This window comes from Nicotiana attenuata, unplaced genomic scaffold, assembly GCF_001879085.1.
Source record: "Nicotiana attenuata strain UT unplaced genomic scaffold, NIATTr2, whole genome shotgun sequence".
In the NCBI taxonomy this organism is placed as follows: domain Eukaryota; kingdom Viridiplantae; phylum Streptophyta; class Magnoliopsida; order Solanales; family Solanaceae; genus Nicotiana; species Nicotiana attenuata.
Genome location: NW_017670819.1, coordinates 208381 through 227675, shown reverse-complemented (window position 1 = coordinate 227675; position 19295 = coordinate 208381). Strand labels below are relative to the sequence as shown.

The 19295-nt window shown below is 37.1% G+C and overlaps 1 protein-coding gene across 1 annotated transcript; it reads left to right on the top strand.

The window, feature by feature from the left end:
- Positions 1 to 1148: 1148 nt before the first annotated feature.
- Positions 1149 to 2107, top strand: LOC109243635 (EG45-like domain containing protein 2). Its single transcript, XM_019410592.1, has 3 exons — positions 1149 to 1348; positions 1476 to 1755; positions 1881 to 2107. The coding sequence occupies exons 1-3, from the start codon at positions 1201 to 1203 to the stop codon at positions 1885 to 1887; spliced, it is 435 nt and encodes a 144-aa protein (XP_019266137.1). The 5' UTR covers positions 1149 to 1200; the 3' UTR covers positions 1888 to 2107.
- The last annotated feature ends 17188 nt before the right edge of the window (positions 2108 to 19295 follow it).

Here is a 19295-nt window from a genome sequence, read left to right as displayed (position 1 = left end):
ATATACAAACAAAATTTCTAAAATTTTATTTTAGTTCTTTGCTATTATAATAATAATTTATTTAGTTGTGTTTACATTCTAGTTTGATTGGTAGTTTTCTTTTGCTAAGTACAAGCATTTATTTCATGTTAAAAATAATCTATTTTAGTTGAGTCCTAAAATTATTCATCACTATTTGGTTCAATTATCATCAATATATCTTGGTAAATGATAGATTTCTCAATGAGCAATGGAAAACATAGTTGCCGGAATATGTGTTTGGTAGTATATGTCTCATATTTAAGAAAAAATCGATACATAAACGAAAAAACTGAAACCCGACAAAAACCGACATAAACTGAATTGATAAAAAACTGACTTCATTGGTCTGGTTTGGTTTCAATACTTGAAAAAACGACTTACTTGATTTGATTTCGGAAAAATCCGATCCAAACTTAACCGTGAACCCCCAAACTAATATTATGTGAAAGAATTTAAATATCTAACGCAAAACATTAATTGAGACAATATTGATGGAGTGACCCAAGACATTATAAACATCTTTCTAGATCCTTATACAATGAATGAATGACAAGAACAGTTCCTAACACTTTTGTACTCACTAAATAACCAACATATTTTAAGAACATAAAGTTGCAACTATTCCAAAATTTATGGATTTACCTTATATACATACAAGAAGTTTTACGTACACTGAACTATAAGTGAAATTAATAATTTTAGAAATAAGACATGTAATTTATTAAAATATGTTAAATTAAGATTTTGTTACCTTATAGGTTAACTCCAAATTTTATTGCCTCATTCGTATGGGTGATTGAATTTGGAACAAGAAAGTGATCACACATACTAAGCGTCCGTCTTGCTACATTTAACGCGTGTTCTTATAGAGTGCACTAATTGTACATGAGACGACATCACAAAAACGTCTTCTTATTGACTGACTGCTGTGCCCACCTATTAAAAAAAAATTACTCCCAGAGAGAGAGAGTCGTCATATTTATTTCCTTTAATTTAAGAAACGTGATAGAGTTTCCTACTACAATTATATATTTTAAGAAACAACTCAACTAGCTATATAGTGTACCACTTTCTTGAAAAGATAAGAGAATATATATACTAGTATTTAACTCTTTTGTTCTCATCAATCAACTATAAATAGTTTGCAGTAGACCAAACAAGACACATTAAACACTTCATATGTTGTTTTTGTACTCTATTGACAACCAAACGAAAATGGGTCGATTTATCATGTGTGTTATTTTCCTAAGTTTATTTTGGATTAATGAAGTCAGCTTAGTCCTCGGAGATATTGGCACTGCTACTTCTTATAATCCCCCTTATACCCGTGAGTAATTAATCCTTCTTTTTAATTTCTTTCTTTTTCCCTCCTTTATTATGCATGGGGCTGACTAATTAATTGTAACATGCATGCACTAAGTATTGTTTTCTTATTCCATTTTTAAACGGCGCAGCCACCAAGTGCGGCGGCAATCGGGCGGATCAATTCCCGTCGGGGAATCTGTTCGTGGCGGTGAGCGAAGGACTGTGGGATAACGGAGCCGCCTGTGGCCGCCGTTACAGGCTGAGATGCTTGAGTGGAAACAATAGGCCATGCAAAGAAGGAACTATTGACGTAAAAGTTGTAGACTACTGCACCAAAAGGCCATGTCCTTCTACTATTGTTTTGTCTAGTGATGCTTTTGCTGAAATCTCCCATTCTCAAAATGCCAAAATCAACATTGAATATGTCCAGTAATTTTTCTTTCTTCCTTCCTTTCTTTTTTGGGTTTTAAACATTACTATATAACTTTTCTATTTCAACTTTTTTATAACTTGTTATTTTTTATTTTATTAATTTTTGTTATTTATCTTTTCAGGATTTGACGAGAAACAAATCAAGTGAAGCTTAGGAATATGAAATTGTCTTCCTACAAAAGAAGCTATGATATATAAGTAGTAGCTATAGTTCAACAATATCTCAACTTCTTTTTAGCAGTTAAAAAGAGAGAATTGAGATTTCTTTGATGTATTTTAAACACCTTTTCGAGCAAACATATTGTTGCTCCCAAATACAAAAGCGATAACATCAAGTATCATTGCTAAAGACATTTGTTATTTTCAAATTATTATTCATGCAATTTTAAGTTGTTGTTCGTAACTAATTATACTATGCAAATGTCACGATCCAAAATTCACCTAGTTGTGATGGCACCTAACCCAACCCGTTAAGTAAGCCAAATAATATTCAGCACAATTCAAATAAGAATAATAAGAGCCAAAGTTCCAAAAACAATGCTAATCTACACTTGAAGTCTCAAGCTCGACATGTCCTCTAATGGAGGAAGGTTCTAGAGAGGAGGAGGAGAAGGAGGAGAAGAAGAAGAAGAAGAAGAAGAAGAAGAAGAAGAAGAAGAAGAAGAAGAAGAAGAAGAAGAAGAAGAAGAAGAGAGCATTTTCAGATAAAATGAGTGCTTCATTTCATTAGCAACCGTGCAGGTTATTTATACAAAGCTCCACTAACTAACTCACTAATTAACTTAACAAATAGGACGCTGCCACATCACCCTGACTAACTAACTGCTAACCAACTATTAACTAACAAAGTATCAGTACAAATACAGACTAACTAACTAACAATACAAGTCATAATACTCCCCCTCAAGCTGAAGGGTGCAACATGTTCAGCACTTGCTGAGCTTGACATAAACCTTTGGTGAGCAAGTCAGCTAACTGGTCTCGAGTGTTCACATAGACTGTCTTCACAACACTATCTTTGATCTTGTCTCGAATGAAGTGATAATCAATTTCTATTATGCTTCGTACGCTCATGGAAGATGGGATTAGCTGTTATTTACGTAGCAGACTTGCTGTCACTGAACACTGTAATAGGGGCCTTAATGGCCACTCCGAGCTCCTTGAACAAACCAAGCAACCAAGTCACTTCCGATACAGCTGAAGCCATGCTTCTATACTCAACTTCAGTAGAACTTCTGGACACTTTTTGCTGCTTTCTAGACTTCTAAGATATCAAGGATTCTCCAAATTTGATTGCATGACCTGTGACTGATCAGCGGGTATTTAGTCATGCTACCCAGTCTAAATCACACCAACAACTTAACTCAGTTGCAGCCCCAGCTTTCAGCCACACACCTTGACTTGGAGCATTCTTTAAGTATCTCACCACTCGAAGTGCAGCTTCCTAGTGTGATCTCTTAGGATGTTGCATGAATTTGCTCAAGGATTGGATAACATAACTTATGTCTGGACTTGTAATTGTAACATACATGAGCTTGCCAATCAGCTTCTAGTACAAAGTAGGGTCCTGCAATGCTACATCTCCCATAATGCCACCGACCTTGTCATACTCCACTGTGGTCAACCTCAGATTGGTTTCCATAGGAGTGATTGCACATTTGGCTCCACTGAGGCCCATATTAGAGATTAGCTCAAGTACATATTTTCTTTGATTTAATATAATGTCAAATTTTGATATGAGAAACTTAATGCCAAAGAAGTATTTGAGTTCCCCTAAATCCTTTAGCTTGAATTTCTGATTGAGCACCTGCTTGGCTTCAACGATCAAGTCTGCATTACTACATGTAATGAGCAGATCATCTACATGCACCAAAATAACCACCATGCAACCCCTAGTTGAATAAGGAATAGTCATAACTACTCTGAGCAAATCCTGCTTCAAGCAGTGCCTCTGTCAACTTGATGTTCCATTGCCTAGAGGCTTGCTTAAGCCCGTATAGAGATTTGAGTAACTTGCAAACCTTCTGCTCCCCCTGTCTTCTCAAACCTTCAGGTAGTTCCATGTACACTTCTTCACAGAGATCACCTTGCAAGAAAGCATTGCATACATCAATTTGGTACAAATACCAACCTCTGGATACTGCTAGTACTATCACAGACCTTACTGTGACCATCTTGGCCACAGGGGAGAAAGTGTCATGATAGTTAAGACCCTCTTGCTGACTGTACCCCTTGGAAATCAAGCTAGCCTTGAACCTTTCAACCTCTCCATTGGCATGATTTTTTATCTTATATACCCACTTAGAGCCCACAATGTTCTTTCCTACAGGTAAATCAACAACTTCCCAGGTGTGATTGTCCTCTAGAGCTTGGATTTCTTGTTGCATAGCTTGAATCATCTAATGTCTTTAGCTGCTTGCCTATAAGTCTGTGGTTCCACCGGGATAGAAAATTTAGACAAGTAACTGCAGTAAGTTGGAGTAACACTATTATAGGAGAGATAATTTGCCAAAGGATATCTGTTTGAAGCTTTGCTTGGTGCTATGTAGTCTTTCATTAAAATAGGCTCTTTGGATTCCCTAGAAGACCTTCTGACAATTGCTGGTGGTGTTGGTGTTGTTTCTGCTACTTGTGGTGCCATCTCCTGTGTTGTCTCTTCCTGTGATGTTGTGACCTGTTCAAGTTTAGCATCTTCAGTGACTGATTCTTCAGGTTCAAAGTCATCAACTGTATTAGGTATGTGAGTTGTTGTGGTAGGTGTCTGCACTTCTTGCACTTCCTGACTTTGTACATTATCAGGCTGTCAAGGAACCAGGATTGATCTGTGTCTAAACTTGCAGCAAAGGAAATTAATATGATTCCTTAAAAACCACATCCCTACTCACAAAAAATTGTTTGTTATCCAATTCCAGCAGTAGATAGCCCTTCTGTCTCTCAAAATAACCCATAAAAACTGCATATCTAGCTCTTGCAGCAAACTTATCACCTTTGGGTACAATGGTTGCATAACATAAGCATCCTATTACCCTCAAGTGTTTCAGAGATGGAGATTTAGAGTGTAGCACTTCAGAGGGACTCTTTCCTTTGATGGCTACAGATGGTAACCTATTGATCAAGTACACAACAGTTGTAACACAAAAAAGATGTTGCTACCTCTAATATATGTTTATGTTTCCTCTCCACAACACCATTCTGTTGTGGCGTATGTGTGCAACTACTCTGATGTATTACACCTAGATCTTGCAAGAGTGATTTACACTAAGAATTAAAAAAAATTGTTCCATTGTCAGATCTTATTATCTTCACCATAGTCCCAAACTGATTATTTATCATCAAGAGAAAGTTCTTAATAACAATAATGACTTCTGATTTAAGTTGTAGTAGATGAATCCATGTATAATGACTGAAATCATATACAGTAGTCAAGAAATAGCATTTCTTATCAAAGGTGGCAATATTATAAGGGCCCCAAAGGTCCATATGAACAAGAGCAAGAGGGAAATCAGTTCTAGAATTGCTAGTAGTAAACACTAGTCTAGTTTGCTTAGCTAGTGGGCAAACATGACACGTATTCAACACTTCATTATCTACAACACTTTCTAAGTTCATACTCTTCATAGCAGTTGGTAAGGGGTGTCCAAGCCTCATATTCCATAGTCTGCAGTCTTCTCCACTCACTGTAGCATCCAGCCTCTAAGTCTTGACCTTGTTTTTATCAGTTGCTTCTCTCAAAATGTACAGTCCAGCATTTTCCTTACTAATCCCCTTCTCCCTGCCGCTGTAAAGGTCCTGAAACAAAATAAAGTCAGGGAAGAAATTGACTGAACATGAGAGCTGCCTAGTTAACTTGGACACAGACAACAAATTGAATTTGAAGTCAGGTATGAACAACACATCAATAATGGACTCAGTTCCAAATAAACAGGATTCACCAACACACGAGATTGTAACCTTATCTCCTGTAGGCAGGTGTACACGATCCTTAGAAACCTTCCTAGTATGAGCTCCATCTTTCAATAAGTTTTCAGTTGCTGCTATGTGATGAGTAGCACCTGAGTCAACAATCCATTCATTTACAAAACTATTAGTCATTAAGTCAGTAGCAATACCTGCCATATTAGCTTGGACATCAGTGTTGTCTTTGCTTAGCTGTCCTAGGATTTGTTTTTATTAATCCTTAGTGAAGTATGGTCCTTTTCCAGCCAGAGTAGTCTGTAAATCAGCATTTTCTGAAGAATTTTGGGATTGAACATCAGCAATTCCAGCATTTCCACATACATTATTCACAACATTGATAGATTGTTGATTTCCAAACTATCCTCCAAAATTGCCATTACCTCTACGAGGCTGTCCACCAAAGTTGCTATTGTTAAACTTCTTCTTTCCTTTAAAATCTCCAGGATATCCTATGATTTTATAGCAGTTTTCCTTTGTGTGACCTCTAAGCCCACAGTGCTCACATTGCATAAAGGGTTTCTTTCCCCTGTAACCTTGACCCTTGTCAACTTGCATTGCCATCGGATCAATATTTTCATTCAAAGAGCTCAAACCAGAAGAGAAGTGCTGAGACTCATCTTCAATTACCATAGCATATGCCTGATTAAGAGATGGCTCATTGGATTTTAGCAAAATTTGTCTCCTAGCTTGATCATAAGAGTCATTTAGGTCACTTAGAAATTGTAGCAAACTTTGTTGTTGTATGTGTTCAGCATACTCTCTCGAATTAGAAGCAGGCACCATGGCATCATACTCATTCCACAAACCTTTAAACTTGGTGAAGTAAGTAGAGACAGAGTATGTACCTTGAGATAGAGTAGCAATAGCTCTGTGAATCTAAAAAATCCCCATGCGATTGACCTTGTCAAATCGTTCTCTTAGATCTTCCCATACCAATGAGAATTTGAAGCATATGCAATTCCACTAAGGAGTTCCGTTGACACTGTGTTCATGAGCCACGAGAGAACAATTGCATGACACGTTTCCCACTGTTCATGCAGTTCTGGCTCACATGACTCCTTTCAGCAGGTGCCAGTAACAAACCCTAGCTTTCTCTTCCCCAATGCGATCTTCATCATCCTGCTTCAAAGACCATAGTTCTTAGATCCTGTTAACTTCAAAGGGATTAGAACAATGCCAGGAGTGTCGGATGGACCAAGGTATAATGGATGTATATAGGAGATTGTTGTTTCTGCCATTGTAGGATCCAATTTCAAAATCACTCAGTAAATGAAGGATCAATAGACTCAAGGATGTTGTAGATTGCACTGATGAACTTGCATAGATTGTCAGTAGCTCGTGCTCTGATACCATGCCAAAAACAGTGCTAATCTACACTTGAAGTCTCAAGCTCGACAAGTCCTCTAATGGAGGAAGCTTCTAGAGAGAAGAAGAAGAGAGCATTTTCAGATAAAATGAGTGCTTCATTTCATTAGCAACCATGCAGGTGATTATATACAAAGCTCCACTAACTAACTCACTAATTAACTTAACCAATAGGGCACTACCACATCACCCTAACTAACTAACTGCTAACCAGCTATTAACTAACAAACTCTCAGTACAAATACAGAATAACTAACTAACAATACAAGTCATAATACAAAGAGTAAAATATCTAAACTTCTATATAAAATCCCATGGATTGATAGTACAAGTCATGAGCGACTAAGGCTTAGGTTTACAAAACTGATATGAAACAAATAATACATACTTTTGGAATGTACATAAACAAAATTCAAATCTAAAACTACCAACGACAAGTGGTAGCTAAATTTGGAAGGCAGGTACATCTTCAATATCAACTCCAGCCATGCACGGCAGCATAAGCTCCAAGATCAGCACGCATGATGCAGAAGTGTAGTAAGAGTACAACGGGCACCATGTACTCAATAAGTATCATAACTAACCTCGGCGAGGTAATACAAGTAAATAATTATAAATGATACTTGTTAATCACTTATACAGTTTATAATTTCCAACATGTTTTGAACAGTTAACGAATCATGAAATTACAAATAAGACCACCTTGGTGCGCATAATTCCTTTAATGTATTCTGCTCAATCAATAATCCAGCATATAGGGAAGATATGAAAATAAATTAAGTAAACAGCCAAGTAATATTGTAAGTAAAAAAGAAATGCAATAATCAAATATCAATTCGTTACGACACGCAACACGTTCTAAATAGAAATTACATTACGCCTCTCCAGTCCACATACGACTCTAAGTAAACAAAGCAGACCAAACAAGTAACCAGCTCTCCCAGAGCTCACATCAACCACAAACCCATAGGTTTCTCACAATCCATGTACACATCAAGAGAGAAATATGAGAGAGTGACCCTAGGGGGACGGATTCATACCCACACGCAACACGAAGAATTCAATATGCAATCATCCCGGCGTGATTACAGGTTCAACATATCATAATCCGCTCGGCGTGGTCACTGGCTCAATATCACAGATCCGCCCGGCGTGTCACATACTATATCACAATATGCCCGGCATGGTCACAGACTATATCACAATTTGCCCTGCGTGGTCACATGCATAACATCACAATTCGCCTTGCGCCATCACACACATAACAACACAATCTGTCCGGCGTTGTCACAGCATAACAACACAATCCGCCAGGCGTGGTCACGGGCATCCCGTCCAAATCATATCACACAGAAGCAAATATAGAATAATACATGTATATGATCAATGAATATTAGATTTCATACTTCTGGACTGGTATAAATGACATACTAAGGTGTATGCTTGTGCAAAGTGTCGGCAAATTTCATCATGAAAGTAGCAATTATCATGTTCAATTTGGAGATTAACCTCTATGTAACCTCAAACATGGATCAAATATTTCACAACAGGGTTACAAATATGAGAAATATCTTAACATAAAACTTAACCATCATTTCAAGTCATATCATAGCCTAAGCACTATACCGGCATGGATAAATACCCCGGTACTCGCACATGGGCTCAGCCCCACACATATGCACACTCATAGCATGTAGCTATCACAAATAACTCAAGCAACTAGTGCCTCAACTAAATTTAGATAAGATACTTACCTCAAGCAAGCCAACATAATACTCTAGAAATGCCATCACGCGCGAATCAACCTCTGAACGGCTCGAAACTAGCCAAAAGCAACACAAAAATATCAAATAATACCTAAGGAATCAAATCCAAACGATAAAGGTCAAATTTTTAATAAAATATTCAAAGTTAATCAAAAAGTCAACTCGGGCCCGCACTCCGGAACCCGACAAAACTCACAAATTCCGACAATCCCATCCGAATACAAGTACAACAATACTAATTTCACTCAAATCCGACTCTGAATCAATGTTCAAACCCTCAATTATTAACTTTAGAATAGTTTAGGCAAAAAAAAACCCAGTTTCTCTTTTAGATTCATCAATAAAATGCCAAAATCGAAGATAGAATCATGTAATATAATCAAAAGCGAGTCAAAAACAGTTATCCCGATCCATGTGGTGAAAATCCCCTCCAAAATCGTCCAAAATCGAGATCTAATCCTCTTGCGGACGTGCAGATTCGCCCAGCATTCTGCTTCTGCGGTCTTCCCTCTTCCAGACTTGTTTTGCTCCTGCATCAACTTTTTCGCATTTGCGAACACTGCACATGCGCCAATGACTTCGTAGGTGCGACAACACCAGATCTCTGCCAAAAACCAGCATTAACCAACATGTCCCGAAATGCTTCGAAACCCGTATGAAACTCACCCCAGTCTTTTGAGAACCCGTCCGACATTTCCAACAAGTTCCAAAACATAACACGAACCAAATCGAGGCCTCAAATCACACACAATTACATCAAAACCATGAATCGTACCTCAAATCAAATATAATGAACCTTCAAACTTTCAACTTCCAAAACCCGCATCAGACCATATCATATTAACTCAGAATGACCTCAATTTTTTCACACAAGTTCCAAATGACATAACAAGCCTATGACAAATCTCGGAAGAACATCTAAACCTGATATCATCAAAGTCAACTTTCTGTTGAATCTATGAACTTTCCAAACCTTCAAATTGTCAACTTTTGCCAAATAGAACCAAAACCTTATAGAAACGTCCAAATGTAAATCTTGGCATATGCCCAAGTCCAAAAACACCATCCGGACACGAAACCATAATAACTCCGATCCGGGTCAAATACACCAAAGTCAAACTTGGTCAACTCTTCCAACTTAAAGCTTCCTATTTCTAGAATCATACTTCCAAATCAATTTCGAACAACTCGAAGACCAAAACCGACCATACATGCAAGCCATAATACACCATATGAAGCTACTCAAGACCTCAAACCCCCAAACAAAGTGCAAATTCTTCAAAACAACTGATCGGGTCATTATACTCTCCCCTACTTAAATATACGTTCATCCTCGAACGTGCCAAGAGTCGTAATAAAGACATCAAATCACTGAATCTACTCACCATACACATACCCATGTCCATATAAGCCTAACAACACAACCTAACTGAAGATCCTTACTTTAACCTTAGTCCATAATCCTTAAAATCCAAATCCCCAATATCTAAAACACATTATAAGACCCGATTATCGTATCTATACACTTAATAAGTCTGAACAGGATGTATCAAGCCATCACCATAACCCATAATATAATCACATGATATACCACATGACTCGGATACTCATAGCAATAACTTCTGACCACATTAGTTGCTCACTAACAAACTTGGCGCTGGTAACACCCTCATCTCAAATAAAGCCTTGTTCTGAACCTTTGTACACTGCCAATGATGAAAGAAACACACAAATACACATAAGAACTCATCAGATAAACAAGTTGTGGAACTTCCTCGCTCGATAAGGACCATTGCCAAATATAGGATGACTTCTCATATTATTCTTCCAAGCATACCTTATCCAAATTCGATAGTATTAATTTCAAGTCCAAAACCTCATCTCATCCAGTACGAGCTGCTCGCCCGACATGCCACAGCCATACTACTTAGAGCCACATACCATGCAATCCGTGGACCAAACAACCAATAACTCAAATGCTCCCAATAATGGAGAGAATCAAATGAGAGAACCGTTTCGCAAGCTCAACCGATATCACCACAAATCGCAATGCCACGAACCCATCTTAGAAGGAGAAACAAAGCACACGAAATAAGCACAAAGGATCATATCCCAATATAACTTCGTTGCGATGTGTGACCCAATCCAAACATCGCTACACATGGAATACCACGAGCCATGACACTCACAACCAACAACCATATACATAACAACAACAACCACACGAAGTGCATGTCTATAACCATGGAAAAAAGGATGGCACGATATACAACAAACAGGAAGACCATAACCAAAGCGCAACTAGCATACAATATACAAGAGCCATCTCGCTCGAATTCCGCCATAAGGCCCAAACAGAATTGTATCATGTGTGTAAATAGTCAACAGCCTCACAACCCATTGCAGCATAGAAGAGCAATACATGGAACAAATCGGAACAAATAAATTCAACTTTAGCTGATGACACATCCTTCAACAATAGATGTGCTGAGAAATAAATCTGACCTGGTGTGGAATACATCCTTATTAGGCTTATTGGTGAACTCTAGATCAATTACAATCCTCTCGAAATAGATAGATAACCTACGAAAAGCCCACAATGACCTATCCATAACACATATAACCATCTGTCAGCCTCTTAACATACCTTCACCCTCCGCAACCAAGGAACAACCTGCCTACGAGAACCCTCATAGTCTTGAAATTTCTCCTTGACAGTACACTACGATCCTTAACCCAACACTCACCATAAGGGATCCTAGCATGAAACCACATCGTCCTAAAGCCCATAAGCCAATATATTCCGTCTTAAGCTCTCAAAAATATCGCATCCGAGATACCCACTCTGAAGAGACCTTATGTGAATCTAAAGTTGTTTCCTTAACCTCACTTATATTTAAAATGAGGAATCCATAATGATACAAAAATGTTGCTAGTCCTGACACCATCTAATGCAAATCTCAGATCTTTGCCGTTAAAAAATTCAAAAATTCCTCAAATACTACCTATGAATCTTGAACCCATTAAAACCTTCACGAAAGTCATCCACTTTGCTCTAATCTCAACTGCACCGCTCAAAATAGCCGAACAACATATGCTCCATTAGCACACCAACACTCAAAGAAGTAACCCCATATTCACGCAACTGAGTGACCTTTTTTCTTAGCACATTACATCCATCATGAATAACAAACCCAAATCATTCCAAGGTTTCTATATATCCATAAAGTGCAATACATCATGCATCCAGAAATTTCCTTGCTCAAGTCATCCTCAAGCCTAACCTTTTCAGGTCATAACTGATCCTCAATTATGCCTCGTACCGAAACCAATATAATACATAACCATGCAATCTGATCGTCGATAGCAGACTCCCCACTTGGTTCAAATCCATAGAACACAACATCTGATAACTCACAATATCCTTACTCCATTACTACCATAATCCCGCACTATAATTCAATTAAATCCTTCATAAGCTCATGTAACACAAATCATACAAATACCTCAAATCATCTGCTAAGCTAACATTCATCCTCGTGACAGCCATGTCAACTTCCTCAAGCGATCCAAACTAAAAGTGCAACACATATAACCCACTGGTAGACAGAAACTCTCCACAAAATATCATAAAAATCACACATCCGGAGATTATCCCGCAGGTGATGACCCACCTGCATAACCTCAAACTGGAATCTCTATACGCCCTACCATGGTCACAATCACTATGCGATCACTTAATCTCTCTAAACTCGTCAACAAGAAATAAGAGTCTACTCCATCCCACACATGAACAACATGAAAGATCTCTCTACACACTTAAAACTAGAGTCTGTACAACACATCAAGATAGAAATCAAGCACCCAGTAGCCTTTTTCACATCCCAAGAAAACTCTTCTCGTCACATCCAAGCCATCTAAACACATCCCGCAGTCACATCATACTCATCGTGTAACTATCCAACCACTCACTGAGCCATCAATCCCACTCCAGGGATACCACCAGACATATGAGTACAAAAATACATACTCACTCAAGTGAAACCACCGAGCCCAAGTTGCGATCTAAAATTGACCTCAAGTCCTCCAAACTGGACCAACACCACAACATAGAGGCACATCTTGCACCTCATCCACGACATCATAGGCTGTCATGCACAATTGATACCGAGTGAGTGGAAGAAATTCAAGGAGAGACACTTCAAGTTAATCAATGTTGCACGATAAGGAAAGAAAGATGGGAGATTTTCCTACATGCCATATAGCCTCTCGAAGATAGGTATGGACGTCATATTACCGACCCACAAGACTTTACTAGACACTTGCTCATGACTGGTAGAACCTATGAACCTAGATTTTTGATACCAACCTGTCATGATCCAAAATCTATTTAGTCGTGATGGTACAAAATTCAACCCGCTAGTTAAGCCAAATAACATTCAACACAACTCAAATGAGAATAATAATAACCAAAGAATAAAATATCTGAACTTATATACAAAATCTCAAGGATTAGTAGTACAAGTTATGAGCCACTAAGATTTAAGTTTACAAAACTGACATGAAATAAATAAATAATACATTTGCTTGTAATGTACATAAACAGAATTCAAATCTAAAACTACCAAGGACACGTGGTAGTTAAATCGGAAGGCAGGTACATCTTTAATATCAGCTCCCGCCATACACATCAGCATCAACTCCAATATATGCACGCAATATGCAGAAGTGTTGAATGAGTACAACCGATCACATGTACCCAATAAGTACCATAACTAACCTCGAGGAGGTAATAGAAGCAAGAATTATAAATGATGCTCGCTAATCACCTGTACAATTCAAAATTTCCAACAAGTATAGAACAAAAATATGAATGAATCATGAAATAACATAAAAGACCACCTTGGTGCGCATAATTTCTTTAATGTACTCTGCTCAATAAACAATCCAGCATATAGGGAAGATATGTAAATAAATCAGGTAGACATCCAAGGAATGTTGTGAGTAAAGAAGAAATGCAATAATCCAATATCAATCCGTTGTGGCGCAATCCGATCCAAATAAAAATCACATCACAGCTCTTCGGCCCACATAAGAATCTCACTAACCAAACCAAACCAGTAACCAGCTCTCCCAGAGCTCACATCAACCAGAAACTCGTCGGTTTCTTACAATCCGCATGTACACCCATCAAGAGAGACACATGAGAGGGTGACCTAGGGGGATGGATCCATATCCACACGCATCACAGACAATTCAACATGTTATCAGCCGGTGTGGTCACAAACTCAATATCATAATCCGTATGGCATGGTCATAGGCTCAATATCACTAATCTTCTCGGCGTGGTCACATGCTATATCGTAATCCATCCAGCATAGTCACATGCATAACAACACAATACGCCCGGCGTGGTCATAGGCATAACAACACAGTCAACCCGGTGTGATCACGGGCATCCAATCCAAATCATATTATCACATAGAAGCAAATATACAAGAATACATTTATATGATCAATGAATGTCACATTTCATACTTCTGTACTAGTATAAATGACACAGTAAGGTGTATGCATGTGTAAAGTGTGCTATTATAGCTCAAATCGGCAAATTTCATCACGAAAGTAGCAATTATCATGTTCAATATAGAGATTAAACTCTATGTAACCTCAAACATGAATCAAATAGTTCACAACATGGTTACAAAGATGAGAAACATCACACCATGAAGCTTAATCATTAATTCAAGGCATATCATAGCCTAAGCACTACTTCGAACATGGATAAATACCCGGTGCTCGCACATGGGCTCAACCTCACACACTACGCACCTATAGCACGTAGCTATCACAAATAACTCAGGTAAGTAGTGCCTCAACCAAGTGTAGGTAAGATAGTTATCTCAAGCAAGCCAAAATAATACTCTAAAAATGCCATCACCCACGAATCGACTTCAACAGCTCGAAATTAGCCAAAAACAACTCAAAAACATCAAAATAATGCCTAAGGAATCAAACCCAAATGATAAAGGTCGAATCATTAATCAAATACTTAAAGTCAACCAAAAAGTAAACCTGAGCCTACACCCCAAAACCCAACAAAACTCATAAATCCGACAATCGAATACGAGTCCAACTATACTAATTTCACTCAAATCCGACTCCGGATCGATGTTCAAGACTCAATTACTCACTTTACAAAGGTTTAGGAAAAAATCCCTAATTTTTCTTTCAGATTCACCAATACAATATCAAAACCGAAGATAGAATCATGTAATATAATCAAAACCGAGGGAAAAATACTTATTCTAATTCATGTGGTGAAAACCCTTTCTAAAATCGCTCAAAACCGAGCTCCAAATTCCAAATGGGATAAAATTAACAAACCTCAAATTAATACAATATGCCAAGGCATTTTCACATACGCGAACCAGTAGCCACTTCTGCAGCGTCGTTCCTGCGTAAACTCCTTACCAATCTGCCAGCTCGCTTCTGCGATCGATGATCCGCTCCTGCGAACGCGCAGATGTGCCCAGCATTCCGCTTCAGCGGTCTTCCCTCTTCCATACTTGTTTTGCTCTTGCACCCACTTGTCTGCATTTGCAGATGCCGTACCTGCGCCCATAACTCCGCAGGTGCTACCACACCAGATCCCTGCCAAAAACCAACATTAACCAATATGTCCCAAAATGCTCCGAAACCCATCCCAAACTCATCCAAGCCTCTCGGGACGAATATACCAACAAGTCTTAAAATATAACACGGACCTACTCGAGGCCTCAAATTATACACAATCACATCAAAACCACGATTGCACCTCAAATCAAATCTAATCAACTTTCGAACCTTCAACTTCTAAAACTCGTGTAGGGCCATATCAAATCAACTCGACATGACCTCAAATTTTGCACACAAGTTTCAAATGATATAACAAATATATGCTAACTCCTGGAACAAGAATCTGAACCCGATATCATCAAAGTCAACTTCTGATCAAATCTATGAACTTTCAAAACCTTCAAATTGCCAACTTTCACCAAATAGAGCTGAAACCTTATAGAAATATCCAAATGTAAATTCGGGCATACACCCATGTCCAAAATCACCATTCGAACCTAACTAAATCATAAAAACTTCGATCCGAGGTCAAATACGCTAAAGTCAAACTTGTTCAACTCTTCTAACTTAAAGCTTCTTATTTAAGAATCATTGTTCCAAATCAATTCCGAACAACTCGAATACCAAAACGGACCATACACGCAAGTCAAAATACACCATATGAAGTTACTCAAACCCCCGAACCAAGTGCAAATGCTTCAAAACGACCGGTCGGGTCGTTATTGCAAAATATGAAATAAACAACTAATTAAGACACAATAATTGGAGGACAGAAATATAATTGTAAGTGCCAGCATATCAGTCTGTCTTTGCAATCCCACGTGCAACAAAGTAAATTATTTATCTTAAAACTTTGATCCGGGTAGATTTGGGATTGCTTGCACAGTTGCACTGAAAGATCCCCTATGCCATTCTAAGAAACAATAAAACACAACAGCAGCGACTATATCTTAATCCTAATTGCCATTGCTTTTCCTTTTTCAATGACTCGAGTTTCTAACACTAAAAGTTCTCTATTTCAACTTATATACACATTTCTAAACAAACTAAAAAAACTCCTGCCAAGCATAAACTGAAGAAACGAAGAAATTTGGGGAAAAAATCTAATAGTAAAAAGTATAATAATCTTTCAAGCACTTTAGACTAGACATGACCAAGTATATTAACCAAGGAAGTCTAAATCTGCAAGTGAGTGAACTTGCTCATTTTGGAAACTGATAAATTTAAGTGGTTTAATCTTTAAGCTTGAAATATGAATATGTCTGCTCATCAAGATGAGATAATTTGAAATGCCCCTGGTTCATGTCCCTTTGTGCACGATTACTGGTAGCCACTAATCGACAGTGGCGGAGGCCGAACTTTCGCTAAGGGGATTCATAAAACAAAAAGGTTAAAATATTAGAAGAGATAGTGGCTAGTGAGAATTGAACAAGCGACCTTACAAGGGTTTTGAACCCCGTGACCGCTAAATATAGAGATACAAATCGAATTTTACTTTATGTGTATAATATAATTTTCCGACGAAGGAGGTTCAAGTGAACCCCTCCGCCCTCCTAAATCCGTACCTGGCCACCAAGAATCAGGATGCATGACTTAGGCACATTAACAAAAGTACCGTGAAATACCAAATACCTAATGCTTTTAGCATATTTAGTAGGTATGCGTAGAAAGAAGCTAAGCAAGCCTCTAAAAGTTGCACCAAACCAACTTTAGTATTACCACGAAGTATCAAGAAATAGGGGTGTTCGTTGATCGGTACGTTAAGGTATTTAGATATTTTGGTTCGGTATTTTCGGTATTCAGTTTCTTAAAATGATATTCTAACACCGTACCTAATTAAATTCGGTATGGTTCGATTTTTCTCCTTTCGGTTTCGGTTTATTCGGTTCGATAACTTTGGTTTATTCGGTTTAAATACTAACTAGTGTATAGACACTACTAGAATTCCTGCATAAAGCGACCAAAATTTAGCGACCAAAGTTGGTTTGCCAAGAGAAGCGACCAAAGTTGGTCGCTAAACTGGTGAAAATAATAAAATAATAATTTTAAATAAATTAGCGACCAACGTTGGTCGCAACTTGGTCGAAAATTTTGTCAAACTGTTGATCGGACTGGTCAGACTTGCTTGGTCAAAGAATTACTCAGATTAGCGACCAATGTTAGTCGCTTCATGAGACCCACTTATTAAATTTTAATAATTATAACACTCTTTTTAACAAATGACAAAATATAAATAAATAAAATTTAAAATTAGCGACCAAGGTTGGTCGCTATATAAAGAGAAAACAGGTTGAGACCATCTTTGGTCGCTAATTGGGACCCAGTTATAAAATCTTAATAATTATAATTTTGTTTAAAAAAAATTATAAAATATAAATAAATATAATTCAACTTTAGCGACCAATATTAGTCGCTTAGTAGAATATAGACCAACTTTGGTCGCTAATCTGGGACCCGGTTAATATTTCAAATATAATAAAAAAGATAAATAAATCTGATTTAAGTTTAGCGTCCAACTTGGGTCGCTAATTAAAATTATGTATGTTTAGCGACCAAAGTTGGTCGCTATTTAGGTCAACAAAGGTCAAAATTAAAAATCACTTTTGTATTTAGTAAATAAAGAATATAAGTGTTAGCCGTTAACACTTTTGTAATACAAGGGATGAATAGTACTACGAATATGATATAGATATTACTTATGCTATACTATGCACTAAGTATAAGTGTATTAGGTAATGTTATATCGAGTATAGCTTATATATATGTAATATATATACTTACGCTATACTATACGCTAAATATAAATGTATTAAGTAATATTATATCGAATGTAGCTTATATATATATATATATATATATATATATATATATATATATATATATATATATATATATATATACATTACTTACGCTATACTATGCACTAAGTATAAGTGTATTAGGTAATATTATATCGAATGTAGCTTATATATATATATATATATATATATATATATATATATATATATATATATATATATATATATATAATATATATAGTATAAGTGTATTAGGTAATATTATATCGAATGTAACTTATATATATATAACATATATACTTACGCTATACTATGCACTAAGTATAAGCGTATTAGGTAATATTATATCGAATATGGCTTATATATATGTAATATATATACTTACGTTGTACTATGCACTAAGTATAAGCGTATTAGGTAATATTATATCGAATGTAGCTTATATATATATAATATATATACTTACGCTGTACTATGCACTAAGTATAAGCGTATTAGGTAATATTATATCGAATGTAGCTTATATATATATATATATAATATATATACTTACGCTATACTTATATATATGTAATATATATACTTACGCTGTACTATGCACTAAGTATAAGCGTTGATGAATTATTAGACACGCAATAGATTTTGTAGAAGGGGTTGATGAATTTATTAGACACGCAATGTCACTTCCGCCATACATAAATGAAGGAGTAATTAGGTGCCGTTGTGTTAGGTGCGACTGTATGAAGTTTGAAAAACCGGAGGAAGTTAAGGTTCAGCTTTATAGTAAGGGGTTTATAGCGAATTACTTTGTGTGGACTTGTCATGGAGAGATCGATTGTAGCCATGGGATATTTCATAACATGGTTGTGGGTGGAAGTAGTAGGTCGGTGGAGAATACAAATCGTGATTCTAGAATTCATGATATGGTTGCGGATGCTTTTGGGATGCACTTTGGGTTTGAGTCCAACGAAAATGTTGAACAAACTCCTAATGATGACGCAAAATGTTTTTATGAAGCTTTAGAGGAAGCTAG

Excerpts from the sequence above, each read along its gene's own strand:
- LOC109243635 (XM_019410592.1), top strand. The coding sequence starts at position 1,201 with ATGTTGTTTTTGTACTCTATTGACAACCAAACGAAAATGGGTCGATTT. Across the intron at positions 1,349-1,475 it reads TTATAATCCCCCTTATACCC|CCACCAAGTGCGGCGGCAAT; the intron begins GTGAGTAATTAA and ends TAAACGGCGCAG.